Consider the following 22,464-nt stretch of genomic DNA (forward strand, 5'->3'; position numbering starts at 1 on the left):
AGTTTTAGTCAAAATTATAGATGCTTAAATACAATCTCAGCAGGTAAAAAGATTCTAAGTATATGAGAGTTATTTTCACTTTACTTTGAACAGAAGGAAATCATAAAAAGGAAGTTTGCCATTTGGGATATAGAGTGGGACATATATTGGGTCTTATTGGGACCTTGTTTCCATGTCCCAAACTGGCCCTCACTTAAATTCATACATGTCAGCACAGAGAAAGATGTTTTCACAGCATACCATGTGTGGAAGAAAGGGAGACGACATCTTTTCCGGGCAAAATTATTTTCCTGTTGTTTCTGTTTAATCGGCATTAGAGAAAAGCGACAGCCCCTGTTCCTTGAATTGAGGCCACTGGAGTAGGAACAGTGGGAAGAGGAGGAGGCCGGGACAAGTGGCCAAAGGAGAGGCAAGTGTGAGGGACAGGGCAGTGAGGGGCCCTGGGGAAGGGATGCTGGCCTCTCCAGAGGCCCTGGGTTGCTCTGGCCGGGGGCATGTGGAGGCCCAGGCAGGGTCTGCAGGGCTCACAGGATGATGGCAGCCACAGTCTTCTCCTTGGAGGGGGAGGGAGGCATTGACTCTCCCCCAGTAGCTTTTTCTCGGACCCTTACTTATCCTGAAAAAAACAAGGGAAATCAATCATTGCTGGGGAAAAGATGGGGCCTAGTTAGCTTCCTAGAACTTGAAATTGGGCAAATGAAAGAAGGAGGGGAAGGAAAAGGTACAGAGGAGGGGGAGCTACCCAGAGATCTGGGACAGGAAGGCACAAAGGAGGGTCTGAAGAGGCAGAGGGCAGCAGCTAACCCAAACACGGTGCTGGCGCACACTCCCCAAACAGCAAAAGACTAAGCTGAGTGCTGGAAAGAAGCTGAGGGTTGTTCCTGGCCCTGATGTTCCTCCCTGTTCCCAGAGCTTCACCAAATAGACCCATTCTTTCCCCTGTGCCTCCCTGACAGCTCACCAGGGGCCGGGAGCTCTGGCCACACAAGCTTCGAAGACCCATGCCCAGGGAAGCCAAGGATATGATGACCTGCAGGACACAGACAGCCAGGAGCAGAGCATGGATGCCTAGGAACAAATTCTGGAGATAAAGGAAGCAAAAAGACACAGTCAGCAGTCTGCTCCTCTGAGTCTGCTCTTACTACCACCTTATCAACCTGGCCAGGTATCAGACTCTGTCCAACTGACTACTTGCCACCGAAGCAGATTACATTTTCCAACCATGGGGCACCCATAGCTTCCACCCCATTTGCTTGTCTGCAATGTGACCTTACCACAACCTGTGAAGAGCTGAATCTATTTCTCTACCCCTAGAATCTGGAACAGCCTGTAACTGTTTTGGACAACAAAATACAGTGGAGGTGACACTGTGCCAGTAGCTTCCATTTCCCACCTCCTAAAATATTCACAGTGAGATACTTCCTGTTGGAACCTAGTTGCCATGCCATGAGAAGCCCAAACCACATGGAGAAGCCACTGTAGGCTCTCTGGTTGATAGCCTCAGCTGAGCTCCCAGCCAATTGAGCGCCATCTTGGAGCTCCAACCCAATTGAGCTCTCAGAAGACTTCACCCGCCACTGACGTCTGACAGCAATTGCATGAGAAAACCCAAGTAAAGACTGCCTATCTGAGCCCAGCCAGCCCACAGAATGTGAGAAGTAATGATAAATGAGAGTCTTAAGCCAAAGTGTGTTGGGTGTTGTGTTTACACAACAATAGGTAACTAGGACAGCCACACACCAGAAAAGATAGAAGGGCGTTCTGTGACATTCTCTCTTAAATGTCTGCCCTTTGCTCCTCATCCCCTTTGATTCAGGAATTCTTATGCCATGAGGGTCTGAGAAATGTCTCCAGCTTAAGTTAAAACCTCCTGAACCACAGACCTAAGATGAGGTCCACACTCCAAGAGCCTACATCTCTGCCTGCCAGTCCCCCAGCTCCTTGCGAACAGGCAGTTGTGCTGGGTCCCTGGAAGACTGGACTCTGTTCTCACCATCAGCATTTGCATGTAGGTTCTGCACCTATCCTCATTCCACCGTGACATGCGACTCCTTTGCCACGTCTCATTGTACCCAGTGGTCAGGGTGGCAGGTTCTGGGGACTCACACACAGAGTCGATGTAAAGGAAGCCATCACTTGGCGAGGTTAAGCTGTTCACACAGAGGACAACAGCAACCACGGCTGTGGAGATGCCAGCCAGCGTGAGCAGACCTGATGCACAGCCCTAGAAGGGAGAAATGCAGGGCGCAGACCCTCCTTATTGAGAGCCATGAGGTCCTGGCCCCAAACCTGTCTCTTCTTCCTCATTTCCTGCCCCAGGAAACCCTCCCCACCCCTCCAGGAAAGATCCTGGGACATTAAGAACCAAAGGGAAGAAGACCAAAGAATAGCAGAAAAACAGACATGGGAGGGGGCAGAGAACACCCAAGACTCACTGAGAGTTTGCCCGGTGCTTCTCATGGATAATGGCCCCAGCTCCTGCTACAACAGCTGCAGAGAGAAGACACCGGAAAAGGCTTCCAGTTTACTCTCCTGAAGTGACCCCCCCCCTCCACCCGTTCCCAGGACAGCCGATTCGAAGCAGGATCCAAGGGACTGGCAAAGACATGGAGCAGATGGACAGGACTCCATCACAGCTGCCCTGCCTTCCCAGCCTGGCCTGAAGGAGGAAAGTACAGAGTGACAGGGATTGGCTCGCCCCTCAAGGCCACTTCCTCATGGTGAAGGGCATTTGGATCCTGGTCTTTGGTTTCTTCCCCAAATCCCTGACCCAGATCCAAAGGAAATTTCTCCTTGCTCATAACCACTTGCCTGCCACCGAGCTTACAGCCCCTTCCTGACTCACCACAGACCCTGCCCAGAAGGCGCAGCCTGAGGCACGCAGCTCTGTCCAGGGCCCGAAGCAGAGCAACCCTCCGAGAACACAGCTCACAGCCCCCAGCAATATCTGGATCACCTGCAAGACAGGGTGAAAAGCCAACTCCCTTCCCACCAGCCCACACGCCCCAGGAGAGGCCACCCAGCTCGTACCTGGCTGGCTTTCCTCTCCTTTTCCTGTCTTGACCTCTCTGTAGCTCTGATTCTGGAAGGCTCTGTCCCCTTCACATCCATGAAGCAGCATGTTGTGGCTCTCCTCCGTCCCTCTGACATGTCAGGCTTTTTGTCATTGCTTTCTCCTCAGTGCCACTCTTTGTCATCCCACTGGATGATTCCCACTTTTTTCTCCTCATTCCCCCTTAGGAGTCCCACCATCTTGCCCAGGATAAGCTGAAAGGACCCCTTTCAAGAAAGGAGTGTGTTAGCTGACAGCCTTCAGTGGTCAGCAGCTTCAAGGTCCCTTCGTCTTTCAAGCCACAGGCACACTCTTTGGGGATGGCCACCCAGCCACTGGTGAAGCAAGGCGGTGGGTACGGCGGCCATTTCCACCCAACGTGGCTCTCCTATAAAGTGGCCGTTCTTGCTCCCAAGCTCCCCACAGGGCTGGCAGAGACCTTGTCAGGTCTGCATCATGATCTGGAGGCTCCCCTTGCCCAATCTTGGTCCCTCTGTTCTCATTCATAGGTGTGACACTCTAACAAACCTTTTACACATTTAACTCTGATTCATGTCTGCTTCCTGGAGAACCCAGCTATCATTGCCTCTTGGCCATCACCAGCTTCTCAGCCCGCCAGCACCTCAGATCTGCATCCAAGTTCCACACCTCACCTGCACCTCCAGTGTCTGCCTAGCCTGCCTTCCAGGGCCTCGGGCTCCTGGTCACACCAAACCTCAGCATGTTCTTGGATTCCTCTCCTCCCTCGTACCCCAAGCCCACTCACTCCCAAGTCATGGAGACGTCATCCATAGATGACGGAGACTCCTCTCTTTCCTTGGCATCTCTGCAGGGCCCAGGCAGGCACAGACCCTCCACCCTTCTTCCCTGGACACCTCCTGGCTGGGAGGCAGGTTCATTAAAAAGCCCAGGTTCCTGCTAGGAAACCACCCGTAGCCTTCCCACTACTGAAGCTGATTCAGGACAATTTCTCACCTTGTCAGTCAAGGCTCTCAGCAATAGAGCCTTGGGCTGCATTTCCAGTCTTATCTGCCCTGAGTCCCATTCTCTTTACTCTGACAGAACTTGCCTGAAGCTTTCTGGCTTCTTCACCCTTGCTCCTGACGTTCTCTTGACCTGGAATTCCTTTCCTTCCATCTTTCAGCTCTATCTGTCTACACACACTCTTCCTCCATGCGAGGTCTGGCTCAGATGCCAACTGCTGCAGGCCGATCCCCAAGGATGTCACCTGCTCTACCTTTCATTCTAGGCATGCCTGTAGTGGTGTGTTCCCTTCTGATGGATGTTGAGTCCTTTTAGGTTATAGACTAGGGACGCTCTCTGTAGTTTTCTCCAAAGTGCCTGTAATAATGCCTCGCATCTGCAGGCCCTCAGTCCACATGGGTTCCATGAAGCTCAGCTAACACCCACCTGCCCCCCACCTCCGGCTGAGACCACCCCCACTGTACCAAAGAAGAGGCCCATCATTCTTTTCCATCTAAATGTGTAGGGGAACCTGCCAAAACTTTCTTTTCCCAAAAAAGATGGGATACAAATAATAAGTTCTCACGAAGAGTCAAACCACTTCTTTTTTCATCCCATTGAAGGAGAGTTACCATCCTCTGCACCACCTGCTCCTCTTACCCCCAATACCAGCTGCCCATAGCTCATCCTGGCCTCGGAAGGGCCAGTGTCCCAAGGGCGAGAAAAGATCTCCTTCAGGGAAGCCCCAGCTTTTAACAATTGTGCCAAAGCTGATTCCTGGTGGATGTGGATGTTGATGTGGCTGGGCTGGGACAGTGTAGAGACCACATCAACTCCATTCATGGTCACCATGTTTTGGGTCATCCTGCCTGCTGGGAAGAAGACGTAGAAAAGTGAGGTCTGAGAACCAGCGAAGATAAAAAGGAATATGTTGCATGAGTGAAGGGAGAGAAAACAGTCCCTTGTCAAGATCCAAAGGGTCTTCCCAGAGCAGGTAGCAGAGTCACAGTGGCCTTAATCTGGGATGCAAATCCAATCACCTCTAGAGTTCTTCACCACATATATTCTTGGGCCTCCCCCCAGAATGGTCTGACACGGTTTGTCTGGGTCTTGAGTTGGGCAATGAAAGGAATCTGAATTAGTTCAGGGACTTAATATATATATATTTATACATAATACTTCCATATGGTTAAAAAATTCAAAAGATACAAAAGGATATACCTATAAAACCCTCCCTCCCATCTTTCTCTCCCAGCCACCTAGTTGCCCTCTAGTTGGAAACTAATATTATCATTTTTTATATATCCCACAATGACATTTTTTGCATAGAAAAGCATATAAAATATATTCTCCTCCCCCTTTTCCCACAAATGGCAGGATACTACATAAACTAACTGCACAATGATTTGTTCACCGAACTGTGTTTTGAAGATAATCATACATCAGTCCATAAAATGCTTTCTCACTCATTTGTCTGGCTGCACAGTGTTCCTTTGTCTGAATGCATCATGATTGTTTTCAGCAGGCTCCTATTTCTTTTAAGATATTTATTTATTTATTTATGAAAGAGAGAAGGAGAGTGAGAAAGCATAAGCAGGGGGAGTGACAGAGAGAGAGGGAGAAACAGGCTCCCCAAGGAGCAGGGAGCCAAATGCAGGGCTCCATCCCAGGCCCCTGGGACCATGACCTGAGCCGAAGGCAGACGCTTAACCAACTGAGCCACCCAGGCATCCCTCAATCAGCTCCTATTGATAGACATCAATTTCCTCTTGCAAACAATGGGGAATTGGCAGGTCAATGGGAATATGCATGTGTCATTTCAATAAATATTGCCCTGTGTGGGGCTACCCCATGCCATTCACAAGCAGAAGCAAGGTCAAGGAATGTCCACTGCCCCTCTCCATGGCCAGCAGGAGGTGTCAGCAGATTTTTTAATCTTTTTCAAATATATATCAGGAAAATTACATCCCTTTATAGATTTTAATCAGTTTTATGCAGCAAAATGCCCCCTTTTTGGTGGATATCTCAGCGAGGTTTGACAAATTCGTACATTTGTACAACCCCAACTACAATCAATATAGAGAACATTTCTATGTTGCAAAAATTCCTTAATGTTCTCTCCCCAATAAACCCCTCGACCCTGGCCCAAGGCAACCACTGATCTGCTTTCTGTGACTGTTCTAGTATAGCTTCAGTCCATAGTTCTCTTATTATGAGTGATATTGGTCATCTTTTCATATGTTTAAGACACCTTTTTTCCTTCTTTTGTGAGCTCTCTGTCCATACCCAGGTCCTTCTTGTTTTACTGTTTTGTTTTGTATAGGATCTTGGGTATTCGAAAAATTATCATCTGTGACATGATTTCCAAGTATTTCTTTGCAATTTATGATTTATTTTTTGATTAACCAGTTTCCATTTTTATTTTATTTCTGGATTTTATATCATACTTAAAAAGGACTTTACCACATCAAGATTATAAAATAATTCTTCCCTGTTTTCTTCTAAGTAGTGTTATGCTTTCAGTTTTCACATTTAAATGTTGATCCATCTGGGATTTATCTTGTAAGTTGGAAGGTACAGATCCAATTTGTTGTGGGGTTTCTTTCCCCAGATGGTTAACTTCTGAAGGGTATGTTCTGTTTGAGGAATATATTATCTTTCTCCTACTGATTTAAAATGTTCTCCTGAGCAAAAATGAAATTCTCCTAGGAATTCAAATCTATTCTAGTGTTTATATTCTGTTCATTGGTGAGTCTGATGAGTCAGGCAACCTTGCCACTATTTTAACGATGAGTATGGGGTTTAATATTTAATTGAGTTATTTCGTGACCCTCCTCGTGTTATTTTTTCTTTCATGGTCTTTTTTGCTAGGTTACTTCTCCATATGCACTTTGGAATCAATTGCAAAGCTCCAAAAGTAATTCTAATTGGCATCCTACTTTGGTATCACTGATGGAAATCACAACGGTATTAATAACGATTCTAACATTAGCAAGATGGCAACCCTAAAGTCTTCCCTTGTATTCTATGTCCTTTACAGAGCAGTGTCATTCTCGTGCCTACCTGGTCTCCTTAGAGGTATAAAGGACAGGTGTTGGACAATTCTGTAGACACACAAGTAGGTTCAGACTTGTTCACAGACACACACAAGGAAGTCTGGCCCGGATTCCAGCCAGATCTCCCCCTTGGGTCACAGGAGCTAGCATCATGGGGCAGCCCTGAATGTGCCTTGGGCTCCAGCTCCCACTGAGCCCCTGGGTACCACCACTTCCCCCACGACACTCCAACCCTAGCTCAGCTGAGCCCCCTGCTCTTCTTCTGGACCAGGCTGGTCCCATGAAGACTCTCTTCCCACACCCCCCAGACTCCAGGGTGTGAGGCTCATCCCTGCTGCCCTGGTCACTCTCTCTATCTCGCTCCTCTCGGTGTTCCTGGAGCTGGGGAGAGAGGACCAGGACCCGTGCTACATCCTGGACCCTCTACCATCCAGCTTCACTCTGAAGGACCTCTCACCACCAGACCACCTGAGCTTCAGCCACCCCACCAGGAATAAAGGAGGGGTGAGGCCTGGTGAGGTTGCTGGAGCCAGACACATTCTCCTCCCCCTCCCCAGGTCACACCCTGTCTAGGGCATCCCTCCACACCCCTAGCAAGTCCTATGGGAACTGGGAGCAGCATCCCGTGAGATAGGATGGGGGCTTTGGGGACCAGCCTTGAAGACTCCTCAAGAGAGGAAGGTCCTATGGTGAGAGTCTCCTGGAAAGGGGCCACCTGGTCTGTAGGGACCCTGCTCACCTGCTGTCCTCTGGGAGCCTCAGCAGAGCAGGGCTGGGAGGATCCACCGGCAGCTGAGGACCAGTAGCTGGGAAGAGAAGAGCAGAAGGAAGAGGTGGAGGGAAGAGGGTCTGACCTTCAGCTTTGCAACTTCCCAGAAAACAGCTAGGGCAAAGGGGCCCCTCTAGGGGGATTCCATCTTGAGTAGATAACCAGGCTGGTGAGAAAGGCAGGGAGTGCACACATATGAGTGCACACACACACACACACACGCACACTCATACAGACTCTCACAACACAGACGGGGCCCACACTCACAGCACCTGCAGACCTGTGTTGAGACAGCACCTGCCCAAGTGGTCATGGGGGACTGGACAGCTTCCCGGGGTTTCCCAGGACTTATCAGCTTTATGGGCTCCCAGGCCACCCACCTCATGCCCACGCTCCAAGCCAGAGCCCAGGGATGGGCTGGCAGCTGGAAACCCCCCACACAGGGGCCCCTCTGCCTGGCTATCTTCCAGAGAGGTTGCTGCTAAAGTTCAGCAAGCCCCTCCTCCACCCTGCCCTTCTGGTGCTCCACCAACCTCCTCCTCCATCCGCCTGGTTCCCAGCTCCAGCTCCCGCTCAGCCCAGCCCAGCTGGCCATCCCTGTGGCACACTCAGCCCCGGGGGCCCTAAGGAGAGCAGGTGAGGCGGGGCCGACAGCCAGGCAGCCCTTTCCCAGGACACTTCCCCACTGGACTCCCCACCTACCCCCTCACAGGCCTCCAAAGCCTGGCCCAGAACTTGTTGGGAATGGAGAGAGGGAGGAACCAACCACCAGTGGACCATGGACTCTAGGAAGGTGGCAGGAGTAGAGACCAGGTGTCCCTGTTTGATGCCAAGTCAGGCTGGCCTTGACCTCTACCCTCACCTGCAACGGGTTCCTTCATTGTTGCGTGGGGGGAGCTTCAACAAGCCAGGTGGAGTGGAGTGACTATTGGTGGAGAGGGAGGTACTTAGGAGCTGAGGGGTGTCCCCAGGCCCGTCTGCAGAGTAGCTACAGCAACAGGAGCTCAACAGGCAGTGGGGCCTGGGGTTCTGCCCCGTAGCCTGAGGGCTCAGGGTAGGGGTTGTGACAGCAGGCTGGCAGAAGAGGGTGGAGAGGTGAGGACTGCAGGGCACTGCTTGGTCCAGACCCTGACGCCGTGGGAGGATGAGGGGACAGCAGATCTGGGGTGAAGGGGGAGGTTCCCGCGGGCTAAGCGGTCGCCACTGTACCAGCAATCAGGCTGTCCTGACGCGACACCCTGGAGAAAGGGCCAAGGACATTGCTCTGCGACCAGAGACCTCCACCCGTCCCAACGGCAAATGGGATCTTTGAACACAGCCTGCCAAATTTTCCTCGCTCACGCTTCCTTCCTCTCTCCCAGACAGATGTCCGCAGGCATGGGGACAGTAGATGGTGGTGAGGCGGACCCTGGGACCCCACAGCCCACCCACATCCACGTGCACATCCACCAGGAGTCAGCTCTGGCCACGCTCCTGATACGTGGGTGCTCCCTGCTTCGGTCCCCTGCCCCTGGTACCACCTCCCAGACCTGGGGCAGAAGCCGGCTGCTGGTGGCATCCTGGGTGAGTAGGGGCCCAGAGGGGCGCCCAGGCTCCCCGTGTCAGGAGAAGAAGACCCTCCTTTTGCTGTGCACGCTCATGGCCAACCTCTCGGAACTGGAAGCTCAGCCAGTTTTATCTCCTTATTAGAAATCCAGATCGCCTGTGATCTATTTCTGACTTTTTTTACTCACTTCCTGGCCTTCTCAATAAAAGCTGAAGGAGGGTGGGCTTTGGACTAAAAGGGTGCAGGGGAGCCATGGCCATTTACAGTCCTAGCCAGTGGAGCCCTGAGCCGCCCTCTCCCCTCTGCCAGACCTAGCGTGGGCTGGCTCACCCTCCTCCTTCCCCCTTCCCCTCTTTCTCCTTCACATGGTTCCTGTTGTTTATACCTGGAGTGGCAGGTCCTTAAAGCTGCTTGAGACGTGGGGGCAGAGTGTTGCTCCTGGGCCCAGGGATCTGGGAGCCAACTTCTTAGGTTCTTCTTCTTCCTCCAGGTGGTGCAGATCGTACTGGGGGTGTTGAGTGGAGTTCTGGGGGGCTTCCTCCAAATCTTCTACGGCTGCACCTTGTGTGGCTCAGGAGCTGCCCTCTGGACAGGGGCTGTGGTGAGTCGGGCAGGAGGAGGGTTGATGGGTCAAGAAGGGACAGATTCGCCTCCTGTCAGAGGTGATAGACCATCACCATCACCATCACCAGGATACTATAAAATGTCAGCAGTCGAAAAGTCCCGAAGTCATCGAGGCTGATTCGCTGTTTCTACAGATGAGAAAATAGCCGAGGGAAGTGGCGGTCTGACCAAAGTCACATGGCCAGCTTTCGTGGTTTCCCGCCAGCCTGGCCGCCTCCCCCCAGGTTCAGCAGCAAACATCAACAAAAGACCTAGGACCCAGCTCATTTCCAGACACTTGCATTGAGATGGGGAGGCAGAACATACCAGAAAGGGTATAGTCTACAAGATAAGGTCAACTCCTGGTCATTTCCCATAGCTCTCTGCGGGTCCTCCACGCGGTGGGAATCTAGTGGGTGCCACCAAAGGACAGTGGTGAATGTCCACAGATGGGTGTGTGCGATCTGCAATAGGGGCTTGGGGGCAGGTCGTGGTAGCACCAAGGGGCCCTTCGGCACACCCACACTCACAGAATATTGACTGAGAGAAGAGCCAAAAGTAATCATCCTCGTCCACCCAATGGCAAAACACTCAGATTAGTTACAGCATCACCAAACAGGATTCGAATCCATCTGTCCCCCGGGATGCACCAGACTTCCTGTTCTGTCAGCCCAGGTGCCGGGACAGGCGCCTGGACCAGAGGCCACCCACAGACCCATCCTGCACTGAGAGCTTCCCCAACAAGCTAGGGCTTCCACACCCCCATCTGGAACCGCCATAAAACACCATTGCTTTAAAAGGAGGGTTTTGGAGAAGGGAAGGAGGGGTCTTCAATGTCACTAAAACAGAGGGTCCTGCCACCTCGGGAGTTTGACCCAGGCCTAACTACAGACAACAAAGCTTAGCTCAAAACCTCGGGTCCACATGGAGTGTTCCAAGTAAGGACCGGCCGATGGTTGGCTCTGTCCGTGGGGGTTACAAAGGGAAACAGAAGCAGTCTGTTCCATCTGTCCCCAGGCTGTGCTGGCTGGAGCTGTCACCTTCATTTACGAGAAATGGGGTGGCATCTACTGGGTGAGTTTGGGGAAGGGCAGGGGTGGGACGCCAGGCCCAGAAGTTGGAGGCCGGCCCAACCAAGCCTCCTGCCCGGAGCCCACCCGTGTCTCCCCGGCTGGGCTCCCGGAGAGACTGAGTCTCCAAGGTCTCATTCTGCCTCCTCTCCTCACCAGGCCTTGCTGAGGACCCTGCTCGCCCTGGCAGCTTTCTCCACAGCCATTGTCGCCATCGTCACTGGGGCTCGTAGTTTCTATGAGCACTGCTTTTATTTTAGAGACTATATCTGTCATGTCTCCTCGACGGCCTGGTCCCAGGCCACCACGCCCCCTAGCACCCCAAGTCCAGAAGAAGCCAGAAGGATGCACCTGTGCCTCTCCTACCTGAGCATGCTGAAGGTGGGGGTGGGGGTGCAGAGGAAGGGGTGCAGCAGGCGCTGGGCAGGGAGGGCCAAGACGGTAGCTCATGTCACCTGTTCCACACCCAGCTAGACTACTGTCACCACAGCTGTGGCATTGAGCAGACTAGAAACAGTCCCTGTGCTTGGTGGTGTTCCAGACTCATGGAAAACACAAACATTGAAATAATCATAAATGAACCAATGTTGCAAGGGATTAAATGCACGTCCTCCCTGGATCCTCTTCAGCCTTCGGGCTGCCAGGGCACCAAATCGTAGCCCGAGCCTGTCACTGTTCAGATAAGGACACTGAGGCCTGATGAGAGGGGTTTCTGGCTGCTCTCTGCATGCTAGACTCGTCAACACCCCCTCCCTCGTGCAGGGCTCCTTCCTCAGCGCCTCCAGAAGCTACAGATGTGAGGATGAAGGGGGAGAGAGAGGCCCTGTGTTGGAAATGAGGGAGAGACAGAGATGGCACAGTCACTCTGGTGCCAACAGCTTTGGTCCTCTGTCCCCAGGCCCTGTTCATAAGCTTTCTGGTCATGCTGTTGGGTGTCTGGGTTCTGCTGCTTCTGGCATCTCTGGTGCCCCTGTGTCTGTACTGCTGGAGAAGGTCCCGATGTAAGAAGGTGAGTCCCTAAAGTATGTGTCTGTGTTTGGGCGGCAGGGGTGTCCAGAGGAGCAGAGATGGAGAAGGCGTGGCTTGGGGAGGGAAAGGGACCCTTACAGTGAGTCCCAAGGGCCATCGTGCCTATGTTTCTACCCCAGTGGGGGCCCAGCCCGAAGAGCCCCTGTCCCTGACCAAGTGGCCCCCAGGACAAAGACCCCAGGCAGCCAGGAAAGTCCGTATCCATGGTGGGACGCTGGGGCTCTTGGCATCAGGTACTATAAGGCTAGTGCTGGATCCGGTTGGCTCCAGAATGAAGCTGTGCTGGAGGAAAGAATTTGCACCTCCTCTCCCCACACTATCCTGCCCCTCTGCCTCCCTCAGGAAACAGACCAGAAGAAACTGCTGGAAGTGAGTGAAATCTAGCTCTGCTTCTCCTGAGTGCTCATGCCTGGACTCTTTCTGGACTGGGCGTCCCTGTCTCTGGCTCCTGGGAGAAGGACCGGGCTGGGAAAAAGGGACTCTGCACTAGCTCTAGTTATCCTTCTTTCCCCCTCCCCCACCCTGCCATGGCCAAGCCACTGCCACGGTCCCCTCCACCAATCATCACACCACTCTTGCCCATTTCTGGCTCACCTTTCACGCTCCCGCCCTGCTTCACGGCCCCTCATGAGCAGTGATGACAATAAGCTGTTCTGTTGTTTCTCCCAGCTTCTTGCTTAGTTATTCCAGGGAATTTCTCTTGGCTGGGCAAGGCGGAGGAGGAGCCAACACAACCCTACAATGCTCCTCCATCTCCCAACCTCCCATCTGGGTCAGGAGTTGCCGGCCTTGACAGTAAACTCTCTTGGAGGCTGGTTCTGGGACTGGAGGTCCAAATGCCTGTGCACCAAGGGTGAAGGGGGCAGGGACTCTGAGCCCCTCTCCCTAAAATTCAGATTTAAGAGACTGAACGCTGGGCAAACTGAGAATTGGATTTTTTTTTTTTTTGGCTGTTCGGAAATAGTAAGAAATAGATAATATAACGCCAAAATGCAGTCACTTTGGAAATATTTCGTGAAAGACAGATGATGACATAGGAACCCTGAATACGTCCCATGAAAAAGTACCCACGACTGCGAGACACGCCACGAATCGGGTATGTTTAAGTTCGTGGCTACCTTGAATAGGCCCCAGTAGAAGTAGGAGCATGAATTCAGAGGGCTGAGTCTTGAAATTAGTATCATGCCCGCAAGCATGCACACACTCAGTGCTCCACTGGAAGGATCCGCAGGACTCCACACAGGGTTGTACATGGTGGCCACACAGTAACACTGTTCAAAGGTGGACTTTGAGACCAGAAAACGAAGAGGCCACTCCATAAAGTTTACACACAGTTTGATTCAGGCTCACGTACTGACGGGCGGTCCACGGCAGCTACAGAGTTACTCTCTGCAAAGTCCAGACATCAGTCCTCAGACTTTGTAGAGCGACCACACATGAAGAAGGGCGCTGTCATGAGATCAAAGGGTTCACATGCACATCAGACAGCTTGCGTGCTCCTAATTGACAGCGACCCTTCATTTAGACCTTGTGGCACTCCTGTGCATCAGGAAGGGGAAAGACTATGTTATCTCTAACAGATGGGGGGCTCCCTATCCCGACCTTGGCTGGCATTTCTATCTAGCAAACATGAACAAGATGGGGGGCCAAGGACGAAGCAGTATTGTCAGCTCTCCTACAAACACATATGCAGTGTTTCTGCTCAAGGAAGCCCACTGAAGACTCAGAGCCCAGGGTTTTTACTGGAAGCTCTCAAATGAAATACATAAAAAAAATCTTTAAACACATCAGAGTAAAATTTCAGACCAAGAGAATGTATTAAAAGCAGTCAATGGCAGCATTATATCACATCCTTCCTGGCAAGGAATGAGTAGATTAAAGGGGTACGAGGTCTTTGTGTTGTTTGGAAAAGAAGTAAAGATGTTGCTTATATTTAGCATTTGTCAGCTCATTCATTTATGTGTTCATCCACTTAACACCTAAATTTAAGTGTTTTAGTAATTCAATAGTAATTCCAAAAAAATCATAAAACTTTAAATTTCAGTTTGGAGAAAAATAGAGAATGAGAAAAAATTCAGTTAATAAAAAATAAGAACAGAGAAAAGATAAAAAAAAAAATAAAACATTTTAAAAAGCAAAACAGGGGCGCCTGGGTGGCTCAGTTGGCTAAGTGTCCGATTCTTGATCTCAACTCAGGTCTTGATCTCAGGGTCATGAGTTCAAGCTCTGCATTGGGCTCCACACTGGGCATGGAGCCTACTTAAAAAAAAAAAAAAGGCAAAACAAATAGAAAGCAGACAATAGAAAATGGCTATAAATTAAGTTATATGAGTATTTGCAATAAGTACAAATGGACTAAATAATCCCCTTAAAATGCAAAGATAGACTGCATTTTTATAAAATTCATCCATATGCTGTTTACAAGAAACACATCTAAAACAAGGGTATGGAAAGATTTTGACAGTAAGAGGACATAACAATTACGAATTGTTTATATAATACAAGTATTTTTGTTATACAACAAATAAGTTGCTACAGCTCTGTTAAAATCAGACTTTGAGGCAGAGAGCATTCCTACAGATGAAGAAGCCACTGTGGTCCATCCAGCAGGCACTCTCTCCTTCCTTCTCCCGTTTCATCCATTCCGTCCCGGAAGCAGGAACCTGTACCTCCGGCTGGAGGAGCCATCCTGTAGCAAGAAGGGTACTATCCATGGGCTGGAGATGGTGCAAAGGAAGCCCCAAGGAGCCAGTGCCTTCTATAGCATAACTGCATGTGCCAAACCAGCCCTGGATTGCTCGCCTTTTAATATGTGTATATGAGAAAAATTAATTCCTTACTGATTTTAAAAAAAGAGAAAATAATTTCTTAAAGAAGCCATTTATAATAGCAATGAAACCGTAAGTTACTTACGACCAAATCTATATATTCAAGACATTAAGAAAATTATTGGGAAATGTTTACAAACACCTGAATAAATAGAAATACATACACCATGTCCATAGAAGGGAGGACTCAGTTTTCAAATGGATGCATAAATTCAGCGCAATTCCAATCAGAATCTCAACAGACTTTCTTAGTACTTGCTTATCCAATTCTCCAATTGATACAGATCAAAAGACCAAGAAGAGCAAAGACAATCTCACTGTCCTGTGAAACCCAAATAAGGAGTTGGACAAGGCAGGCATTCGGACCAGAAAGCTCTCCAGCTGGCAGAGCCAAACCAGAGACAACAGGGAGAATGAAGCAGGCACTGTGCTCTGGACAAGTTCTGAGTCTGAAGTCAGAAGACCAGAGCACAAATCTCAGCACTGCCACTTACTAGCTCCTCAACCTTAGGTCAGTTACAAAGACCTCCTGGGCAATAGTCTTTTCACTTTCAAAATGGGAGCAATTATACCTAAAACCCAGGGATAATGGAAGGATTATAAATCAAACAGTGTCTAAAAATTGGACACCTCGCAGTATAAATTTGTCGAACAAATGTGGATTACTTTCAAGAAGAAGCGCCATTTGGGCCTATGTGAATAAAATGAGAGTCAGAGGAGAAGAATTGAGGTATGATCAACCAGCATCAGATCAAAGAGTGAGACAGTCAGGCTCGTATTTTACTTGAATTGTCTGGACCCTGTGCATGGCCCCTCGGAATCCTACCACCTGGGTATGCCCAGGATGGTCCTATCTATCTATATATATATATATAACCCACAGAAGGGTTCTGCTTTGCTCTGTTCGAGTCCAGTGAGTGGGAGTTCAGACACAATGACCCACTGACCCTATTACTTCTGGCCCACAATACAGACTTGCCAGTGCCTCAGATCTGGTGAGTTCTACATTTCCCTAGACGTGCTCCTGACTCTGCACCGACTTCCACCAGAAAGGGTTTCCACAACTTGCAGGAGGGCAATCCAGTCTCCGATCTTCATGCAAGGCTGTCTTGACCATTCCCGACACACCTAGCTTTGTGCTTGCTCTTGGCTTCTTCAAAATCGAAGAATGTGTTCTTTATACCGACATATCTCAAAACTAAAATGAAAAGCAGGGAGATGAATAACAGGAAAATCAGGATAGCAGTTTCCTCCCAGCAGGGGTGAATGGGGAGGGGGAAGGTGTGTCTACAGAGAACTGCATAGAGGTCTACTATAGTGATCACAGTTTCTTCTTAACCTAGTTGGTGGACACATTATGATTATGATTATGAAAACTGCACATATCTATTTTCTATCCTCTTCTGTATGAATGAGATAATCACAATAAAAAGTACACATCAGGACTTCCTTTGCTTGAGTTAATTTCAAAACAATGTAAAACAATGACTAGTGCAAAAGTCATTAATTCTATCAATTGGTGTAAAACTTATCAGTGATAATCAAATAGACCTTTTTTCTTCAGGATGCCCAAATTCAGAAAAGGATCAAAAGCAGGCGAAGACAATGGGAGACAGCTGCCTGTTCAGGGGTCAGGGGTCCTCAGGAATGGTGGGGGTGACAGAGTAAGGCTGATCATGAGCCCCCCAAACCACTCTGTCATGGTCCAGAAGTGTTTGATAAAGGGACTATGTACAAGGGGGCCAGCAAAGTGTAGGAAGCTATAAGTGACAGAACCACACTGGGGTTTGTAACCAAGGGCAGTGGCAGGGGGAGGTGGGGGGATCAGAGAGGATGTCATTACCCTTCAGCCCAAAAGATGAGGAAAGGGAACACTGTGTCTCAGCCAGAGACAGAGAAAGCTGATGGAGGTGGTGCTTGATTTGAGCTGTCACCTTCCCAGAGAAACACAGCCAGCCTGAGATGACCTTTCAGGGAGGGATCCTAGGGAATAAATACCCAAACTACCCCACTCTGATCTCTTGCTAGTGTTCCCTATTGACCAAACCCCAACATCATAGAACATGAGAGCTTACTGATGTGATCAACGTAAGACTCTCTTTGGGGGCACAGAGAAAGGTAGAAAGACTGTCTGGAGAGGCAAATGAAAGCTATCCAGAAGAATGACTTTTGTTTGTGTGAAGAAATATGGTTGAAAACTTCCCAAATTTGGTGAAAGCCATAAACCTCAAGATTCAGGAAGCGCAATGAACCCTACACAGAACGAACTCAAAGAAGTAACACGCATAGATTTGTCAGGATCAAACTGCTAAAAACTAAAGACAAAGAAAAAATCTTGAAAACACCCAAACAAAAATGACCCGTTACCACGTGGATGGAACTGGAGGGTATTATGTTGAGTGAAATAAGTCAAACAGAGAAAGACATGTATCATATGATCTCACTGATGTGAGGAATTCTTAATTGCAGGAAACAAACTGAGGGTTGCTGGAGTGGGGGGTGGGGTGGGAGGGATGGGGTGACTGGGTGATAGACACTGGGGAGGGTATGTGCTCTGGTAAGCGCTGTGAATTGTGCAAGACTGTTGAATCTCAGATCTGTACCTCTGAAACAAATAATGCAATATATGTTAAGGAAAAAAAAAAAGAAGAAGAAGAAGGTAGCGGGAGGGGAAGAATGAAGCAGGGGAAATTGGAGGGGTAGACGAACCATGAGAGACGATGGACTCTGAAAAACAAACAGGGTTCTAGAGGGGAGGGGGGTGGGAGGATGGGTCAGCCTGGTGGTGGGTATTGAGGAGGGCACATTCTGCATGGAGCACTGGGTGTTATGCACAAACAATGAATCATGGAACACTTCATCTAAAACAAATGATGTAATGTATGGGGATTAACATAAGAATAAAAAAAATTTTTTAAAAAAATGACCCGTTACCTATAGAGAAGAATGATCCAAATTTCTGTGGTTTCTCATCAGAAACTGTGATGGCCAGGGAAAGTGGCACAATATTTTTTGTAATTGTTAAGTACAGGCACAATGTGGTATGAAACATCTTAGTGTGACTGAACAAGGTGTAGCACAAAGGAGGTCTGGGGGGCAATGGTACTGTTCTTTATCCTGATCATGGTGTTGGTTATGCGAATCTATGCATGTATTAAAACTCACAGAACAGTTCATGGAACAAACAAAAAGGTCAGTTTTACCATAATGATAAAGAATAAATTTGGGATTATTTGCCTATCTCTATCTCAAAATCTCAGAGTCATTTCCATATATATATATCTTCATTTTCCCCATCAAAACAGATACTTCAAGATTGTGATCTTAGCTGTATTTTCAAATAAACACATTGTTTTTGAGGGGTTTTAGCATGGGTTTTTGTTTTTTAATGAAAAGCAGGGATGGCATGACATCTGATTTCCTGCAGAAAAGAAACCAAAGACCAGGAACTCTGTGAAGCTGCTGTGAAGGAGGGAGGGGAAGTGGGGTAGGGGGACTGAGGGGGAGCTGTGGACGTGGCTTGTAAAGGAGCCAGGTTTTCTCCGAGGCTCAGATCTGCCAGATGCAATAAACAAAGGAGGTTTTGCCAGATTCTGACAGTAAAACACCACTTCTGAGCAGAAGGGTGAACTGAGTTGACATTCGTTTATCTGAATGAAGAACAGAAAGAACTTACATCCAGTCGAGCCATAAAAGGACTGATTTAGAAACCAGATGGAAGAGAAATCCATACCATCTTTAGCTTGAGGAAGTAATTCACCAGGGTCTTTATTTTAACTTTGCAAACATTTCTTATGACAGTATGTTTTACCCAACTTAATAGTTGAGTTCAAAAACAAAATTAAAGCAAGATTCGATTTAAATTCAAATCCCCAATTCGATAACTGAATTCCCCCTTATAAGTCACGTAGATGTGATTAACCTTGCCACCTAGTGGCTACTAAAAGTTTTCTTTCTTTTTTTTTTTTTTAAGATTTTATTTATTTATTTGACAGAGACACAGTGGGAGAGGGAACACAAGCAGGAGGAGTGGGAGAGGGAGAAGCAGGCTTCCCGCTGAGCAGGGAGCCTGATGTGGGGCTCGATCCCAGGACCCTGGGATCACGACCTGAGCCGAAGGCAGACGCTTAACGACTGAGCCACCCAGGCACCCCTACTAAAAGTTTTCTTCAGGAGAAACCAGAAAAGAAAAAAATAAATTTTTCATAACAATGCTTTGAAAACGGTTAATGCATTTTTGAACAAATATCTACTAATACCCCCATGCCCCATGTGGCAGGCACTGTGGGTGCTGGAAATGAAACTGTGAACAGGTTGGACAGTCGCCTACCTTGCCCAACCCAGGTGACACTGAGGAGTAAGAGCCAATAAATCATGACATTTCCTCTGCCTCCATCAGGCATGCCCTGACGCCTGAGCCAATTGGTCAGAATCATGTCATTATACACCCAAAACTCCAAAAGTAGAGGGCAGGTGGGGCGCTTCCTACTCCTCCACAGTCTCCAGTCAGTTTTCTCCCTGCCCCACCTCATCTGCCCCACCGACACAATTCAGAAACCAGATGTCCCAGTTCTGAGCTGGACTCACCCCGTCACAGCCCACCCTGCCTGAGCATCCACAGAGATCTTAGCTCAGTCCTGCCCCACCCTGGCCAGTGACACACTGTTCTGCCGACTCACTGAAAGATCTTCCACACTCAACAATGGTGAGGAAGCAATCTTCAGGAAAGCTGTTCTTGGAAAATTGGAGGAGAAGCACCCCAGGAGTGGCCTCTCCCTCCCCCACCAAGCCAAGTCTTCAGTGGCAAAGGAATCTGCCCACCTCACAGTGGAGCAGGGTGTCCCAGGCCCCAAAGCAGAACGCCCTGAGAACATAGCTCCAAGCCCCCACAATCTGGTCACCATCAGCTCAAAAGACAAGAAAGTTTTCTTAAATGGGACACAAAAAGCATTAGCCATTAAAGAAAAGACTGATAAATCCAACCACATTAAAATTAGAAACTTCTGACCCTCAAAAAATGAATGAAGAAAACAAAAGGATAAGCCACATAACAGGATAAAATACTTCTCAATACATATAGTTAACAAAGGGCCAGTATCGAGAATGTGTTACGTTGAACCATATGAAACTGCCATTTTTTGTAGGTCAGAATGGTCAAATACCAGCGATTTCATGTGGTTCAATCTAATATAAAGAATTCTTACAAATCGTAAGGCAGACAACTCAATTTAAAAAAATGGTCAAAGATTTGAGCAGACACACTACATAAGAGGAAATCCAAATGGCCAATAATTTTACACAACGTGCTTAACTTCATCAATATTCAGAGAAAGGTAAATTAAAGCCACAATAAGATAACATAAGCTAATCAGCCATATTTGGCAAAAATGTTAAAGTCTGACAATATCAGTTATTGGGGAGGATGTGGAGCAGTGGACAGTCTCATACATACTGCTGGCAGGAAAGTAAACCCGTCCAACTACTTTGAAAAACATGCATGAGCTCATAAAATAGAGATATATGGCTTATGGCTCCACCATTGCATTCCAAGGTAAACCCTCAGGTGCACGTGCTTACCAGCACATATGTACAAAAACGTTTATAGAAACATTGTTCATAACATCCCAGACTGCAAACAAGCCTGATATCTAGCCTCAGCAGAATGGAGATAATAAATTGTTGCAACTCCCAAAGTAGAAAACTAGAGAGCAATGAACAACCCACAACTATATGAAATTGAGCAAAATATTTATGCAAGGTACAAAAAAAAAGTCTTCAGTAAGATTCTGTTTATATAAAATTCAAAACAGGCAAAACCAATCGATATCCTTTAGGAATACACACATAGAGGGCAAAACACTAGTCTAGAGAAAAGAAATGGAGAGAACCATCACACGGGTCACCTGTGGAGTGAGGGAGAGAGGGAGGGGTCGTTAGGAGGGGATTGGAGGTGCTTCTGGGGCAGTGGGCTATTACTTGATTTAGAGGTATGTAAGCTTGCTTTATAATTAATCATACAACATATTTATATGTTTAAGGTTCATTTGTATATGTGCTGTATTTTACAATTTAAAAGAGAGATATGGGCGCCTGGGTGGCTCAGTCGGTTAAGCGACTGCCTTCGGCTCAGGTCATGATCCTGGAGTCCCAGGATCGAGTCCCGCATCGGGCTCCCTGCTCAGCGGGGAGTCTGCTTCTCCCTCTGACCCTCCCCCCTCTCATGCTCTCTCTCTCTCATTCTCTCTCTCAAATAAATAAATAAAATCTTTAAAAAAATAAAATAAAATAGAAGATAAAGAACTCAAAATTCTGCCAAATTCAAAGCTCTGTCAACAAATCTTAACAGGAATACACATTTCATTGAAGTGGTATAGTGACCTGGGTAGGAATTTATAGATTCTAACCTGACTTGAAAATCAGAAATCATATGACCCATCTCTGAGAGGGGACGCTCAATGACCATCTCCTTTAAGTTATAAAATCCCCTTTTGGACTCTAAATAGGGCTCAGGGTGTCCCATTACTGTGACAGACATGGATGCAGACACATCTCAGTCAGGTACTTTAGTTGTTAAGAAGTCTCAGCAAACTGGAAACACACTCCAGCAAATTGGGGACCACAATCTAAAAGATGAATTCGTATGTCGAACAGCACTTTCACGGAGAAAAAAATAAAACCAACATCGGGGATGTCCCTACTTCCCAAAACGTCTGAAATCAGAAATAGCTGTTTTCACTGGAAAGAAGCTGAGGCTAGACGTAAGGACTGAATGAAATGAAGAAATGCTACAGTAGCTAGAAACCACCCCCACCTCCACTGCCAGAGAGAATGAACTCCCCATTCCATTGTTGAATTCCTAAAGGGTAGCGTGGTTTGGATGAGATGAAAGGAATTTAGGAGGGTGGTGCTATCCCCCGGGACATACAAGCCTGTCCCTGCCATGCAGGGGAAATCAGCCCCTGGCACAATGCCTGCCCACGGTGGGCACGCATGCAACATTTGCTGAGTGCATCCGAAACCAGCGCACAGGACACAGGGGTTTCCAAACTCCGCGAAGCCGCCCTACCCCGACACGAGGTGGCGCTGTTCGCAATCCCGGCGGGGTGGGAAGGCGGGGCTTAGAGCGTGGGTGTGGCCACATCCTCGTAGCCAATGGGCAACCTTCCTGCTGCTCACTCTCTAACAGCCAATGAGCAGGGAGCGGTGGTCTGGCCGACGGAGAGGACACGCCCGGACGCACCGTGGGCTTTCTCCGACCCGGGGAGCGAGGGAGCCTCTACCCTAACGGGGGCCGGCGCCCAAAGATGTGGCCTTGCAGGGAGCCCCCGCTCCCGAGCCCCATCCCCCGCCGCCCGGCCTGACCGGCGGCGCCCTGCTGGACGGAACCTCCAAGGGCTGCCCCGGGAGCACCCACCCGTCCTGGAGCGCCTGGGGTCAGGCGGGAGAAGGGACAGACCCTGTTGCACGGCCCGGGGGTATATGCAATCACGCCGACCCCACCTCGACAGACTTGACCCCATCTACGTCTGCAACCCTTTCTCAAATAGG

The 22,464-nt window shown here is 48.7% G+C and overlaps 2 protein-coding genes across 2 annotated transcripts; one reads left to right on the top strand and one right to left on the bottom strand.

The window, feature by feature from the left end:
• Positions 1-276: 276 nt before the first annotated feature.
• Positions 277-7,902, bottom strand: TMEM176B (transmembrane protein 176B). Its single transcript, XM_021692945.2, is given in 8 exon segments — positions 277-580; positions 583-616; positions 962-1,081; positions 1,994-2,224; positions 2,423-2,490; positions 2,842-2,956; positions 4,676-4,887; positions 7,811-7,902. Coding segments are annotated over 7 exon segments (828 nt in total). The 5' UTR covers positions 4,880-4,887; positions 7,811-7,902; the 3' UTR covers positions 277-524.
• Positions 7,903-9,217: 1,315 nt separating this feature from the next.
• TMEM176A (transmembrane protein 176A) lies at positions 9,218-12,472 on the top strand. The gene is made up of 6 exons (XM_021692803.1): positions 9,218-9,403; positions 9,877-9,987; positions 11,007-11,063; positions 11,219-11,440; positions 11,958-12,068; positions 12,431-12,472. Exons 1-6 carry the CDS (start codon positions 9,218-9,220, stop codon positions 12,470-12,472), a joined length of 729 nt encoding a protein of 242 aa, XP_021548478.1.
• The last annotated feature ends 9,992 nt before the right edge of the window (positions 12,473-22,464 follow it).

This window comes from Neomonachus schauinslandi, chromosome 12 (genome assembly GCF_002201575.2).
Source record: "Neomonachus schauinslandi chromosome 12, ASM220157v2, whole genome shotgun sequence".
NCBI lineage: Eukaryota > Metazoa > Chordata > Mammalia > Carnivora > Phocidae > Neomonachus > Neomonachus schauinslandi.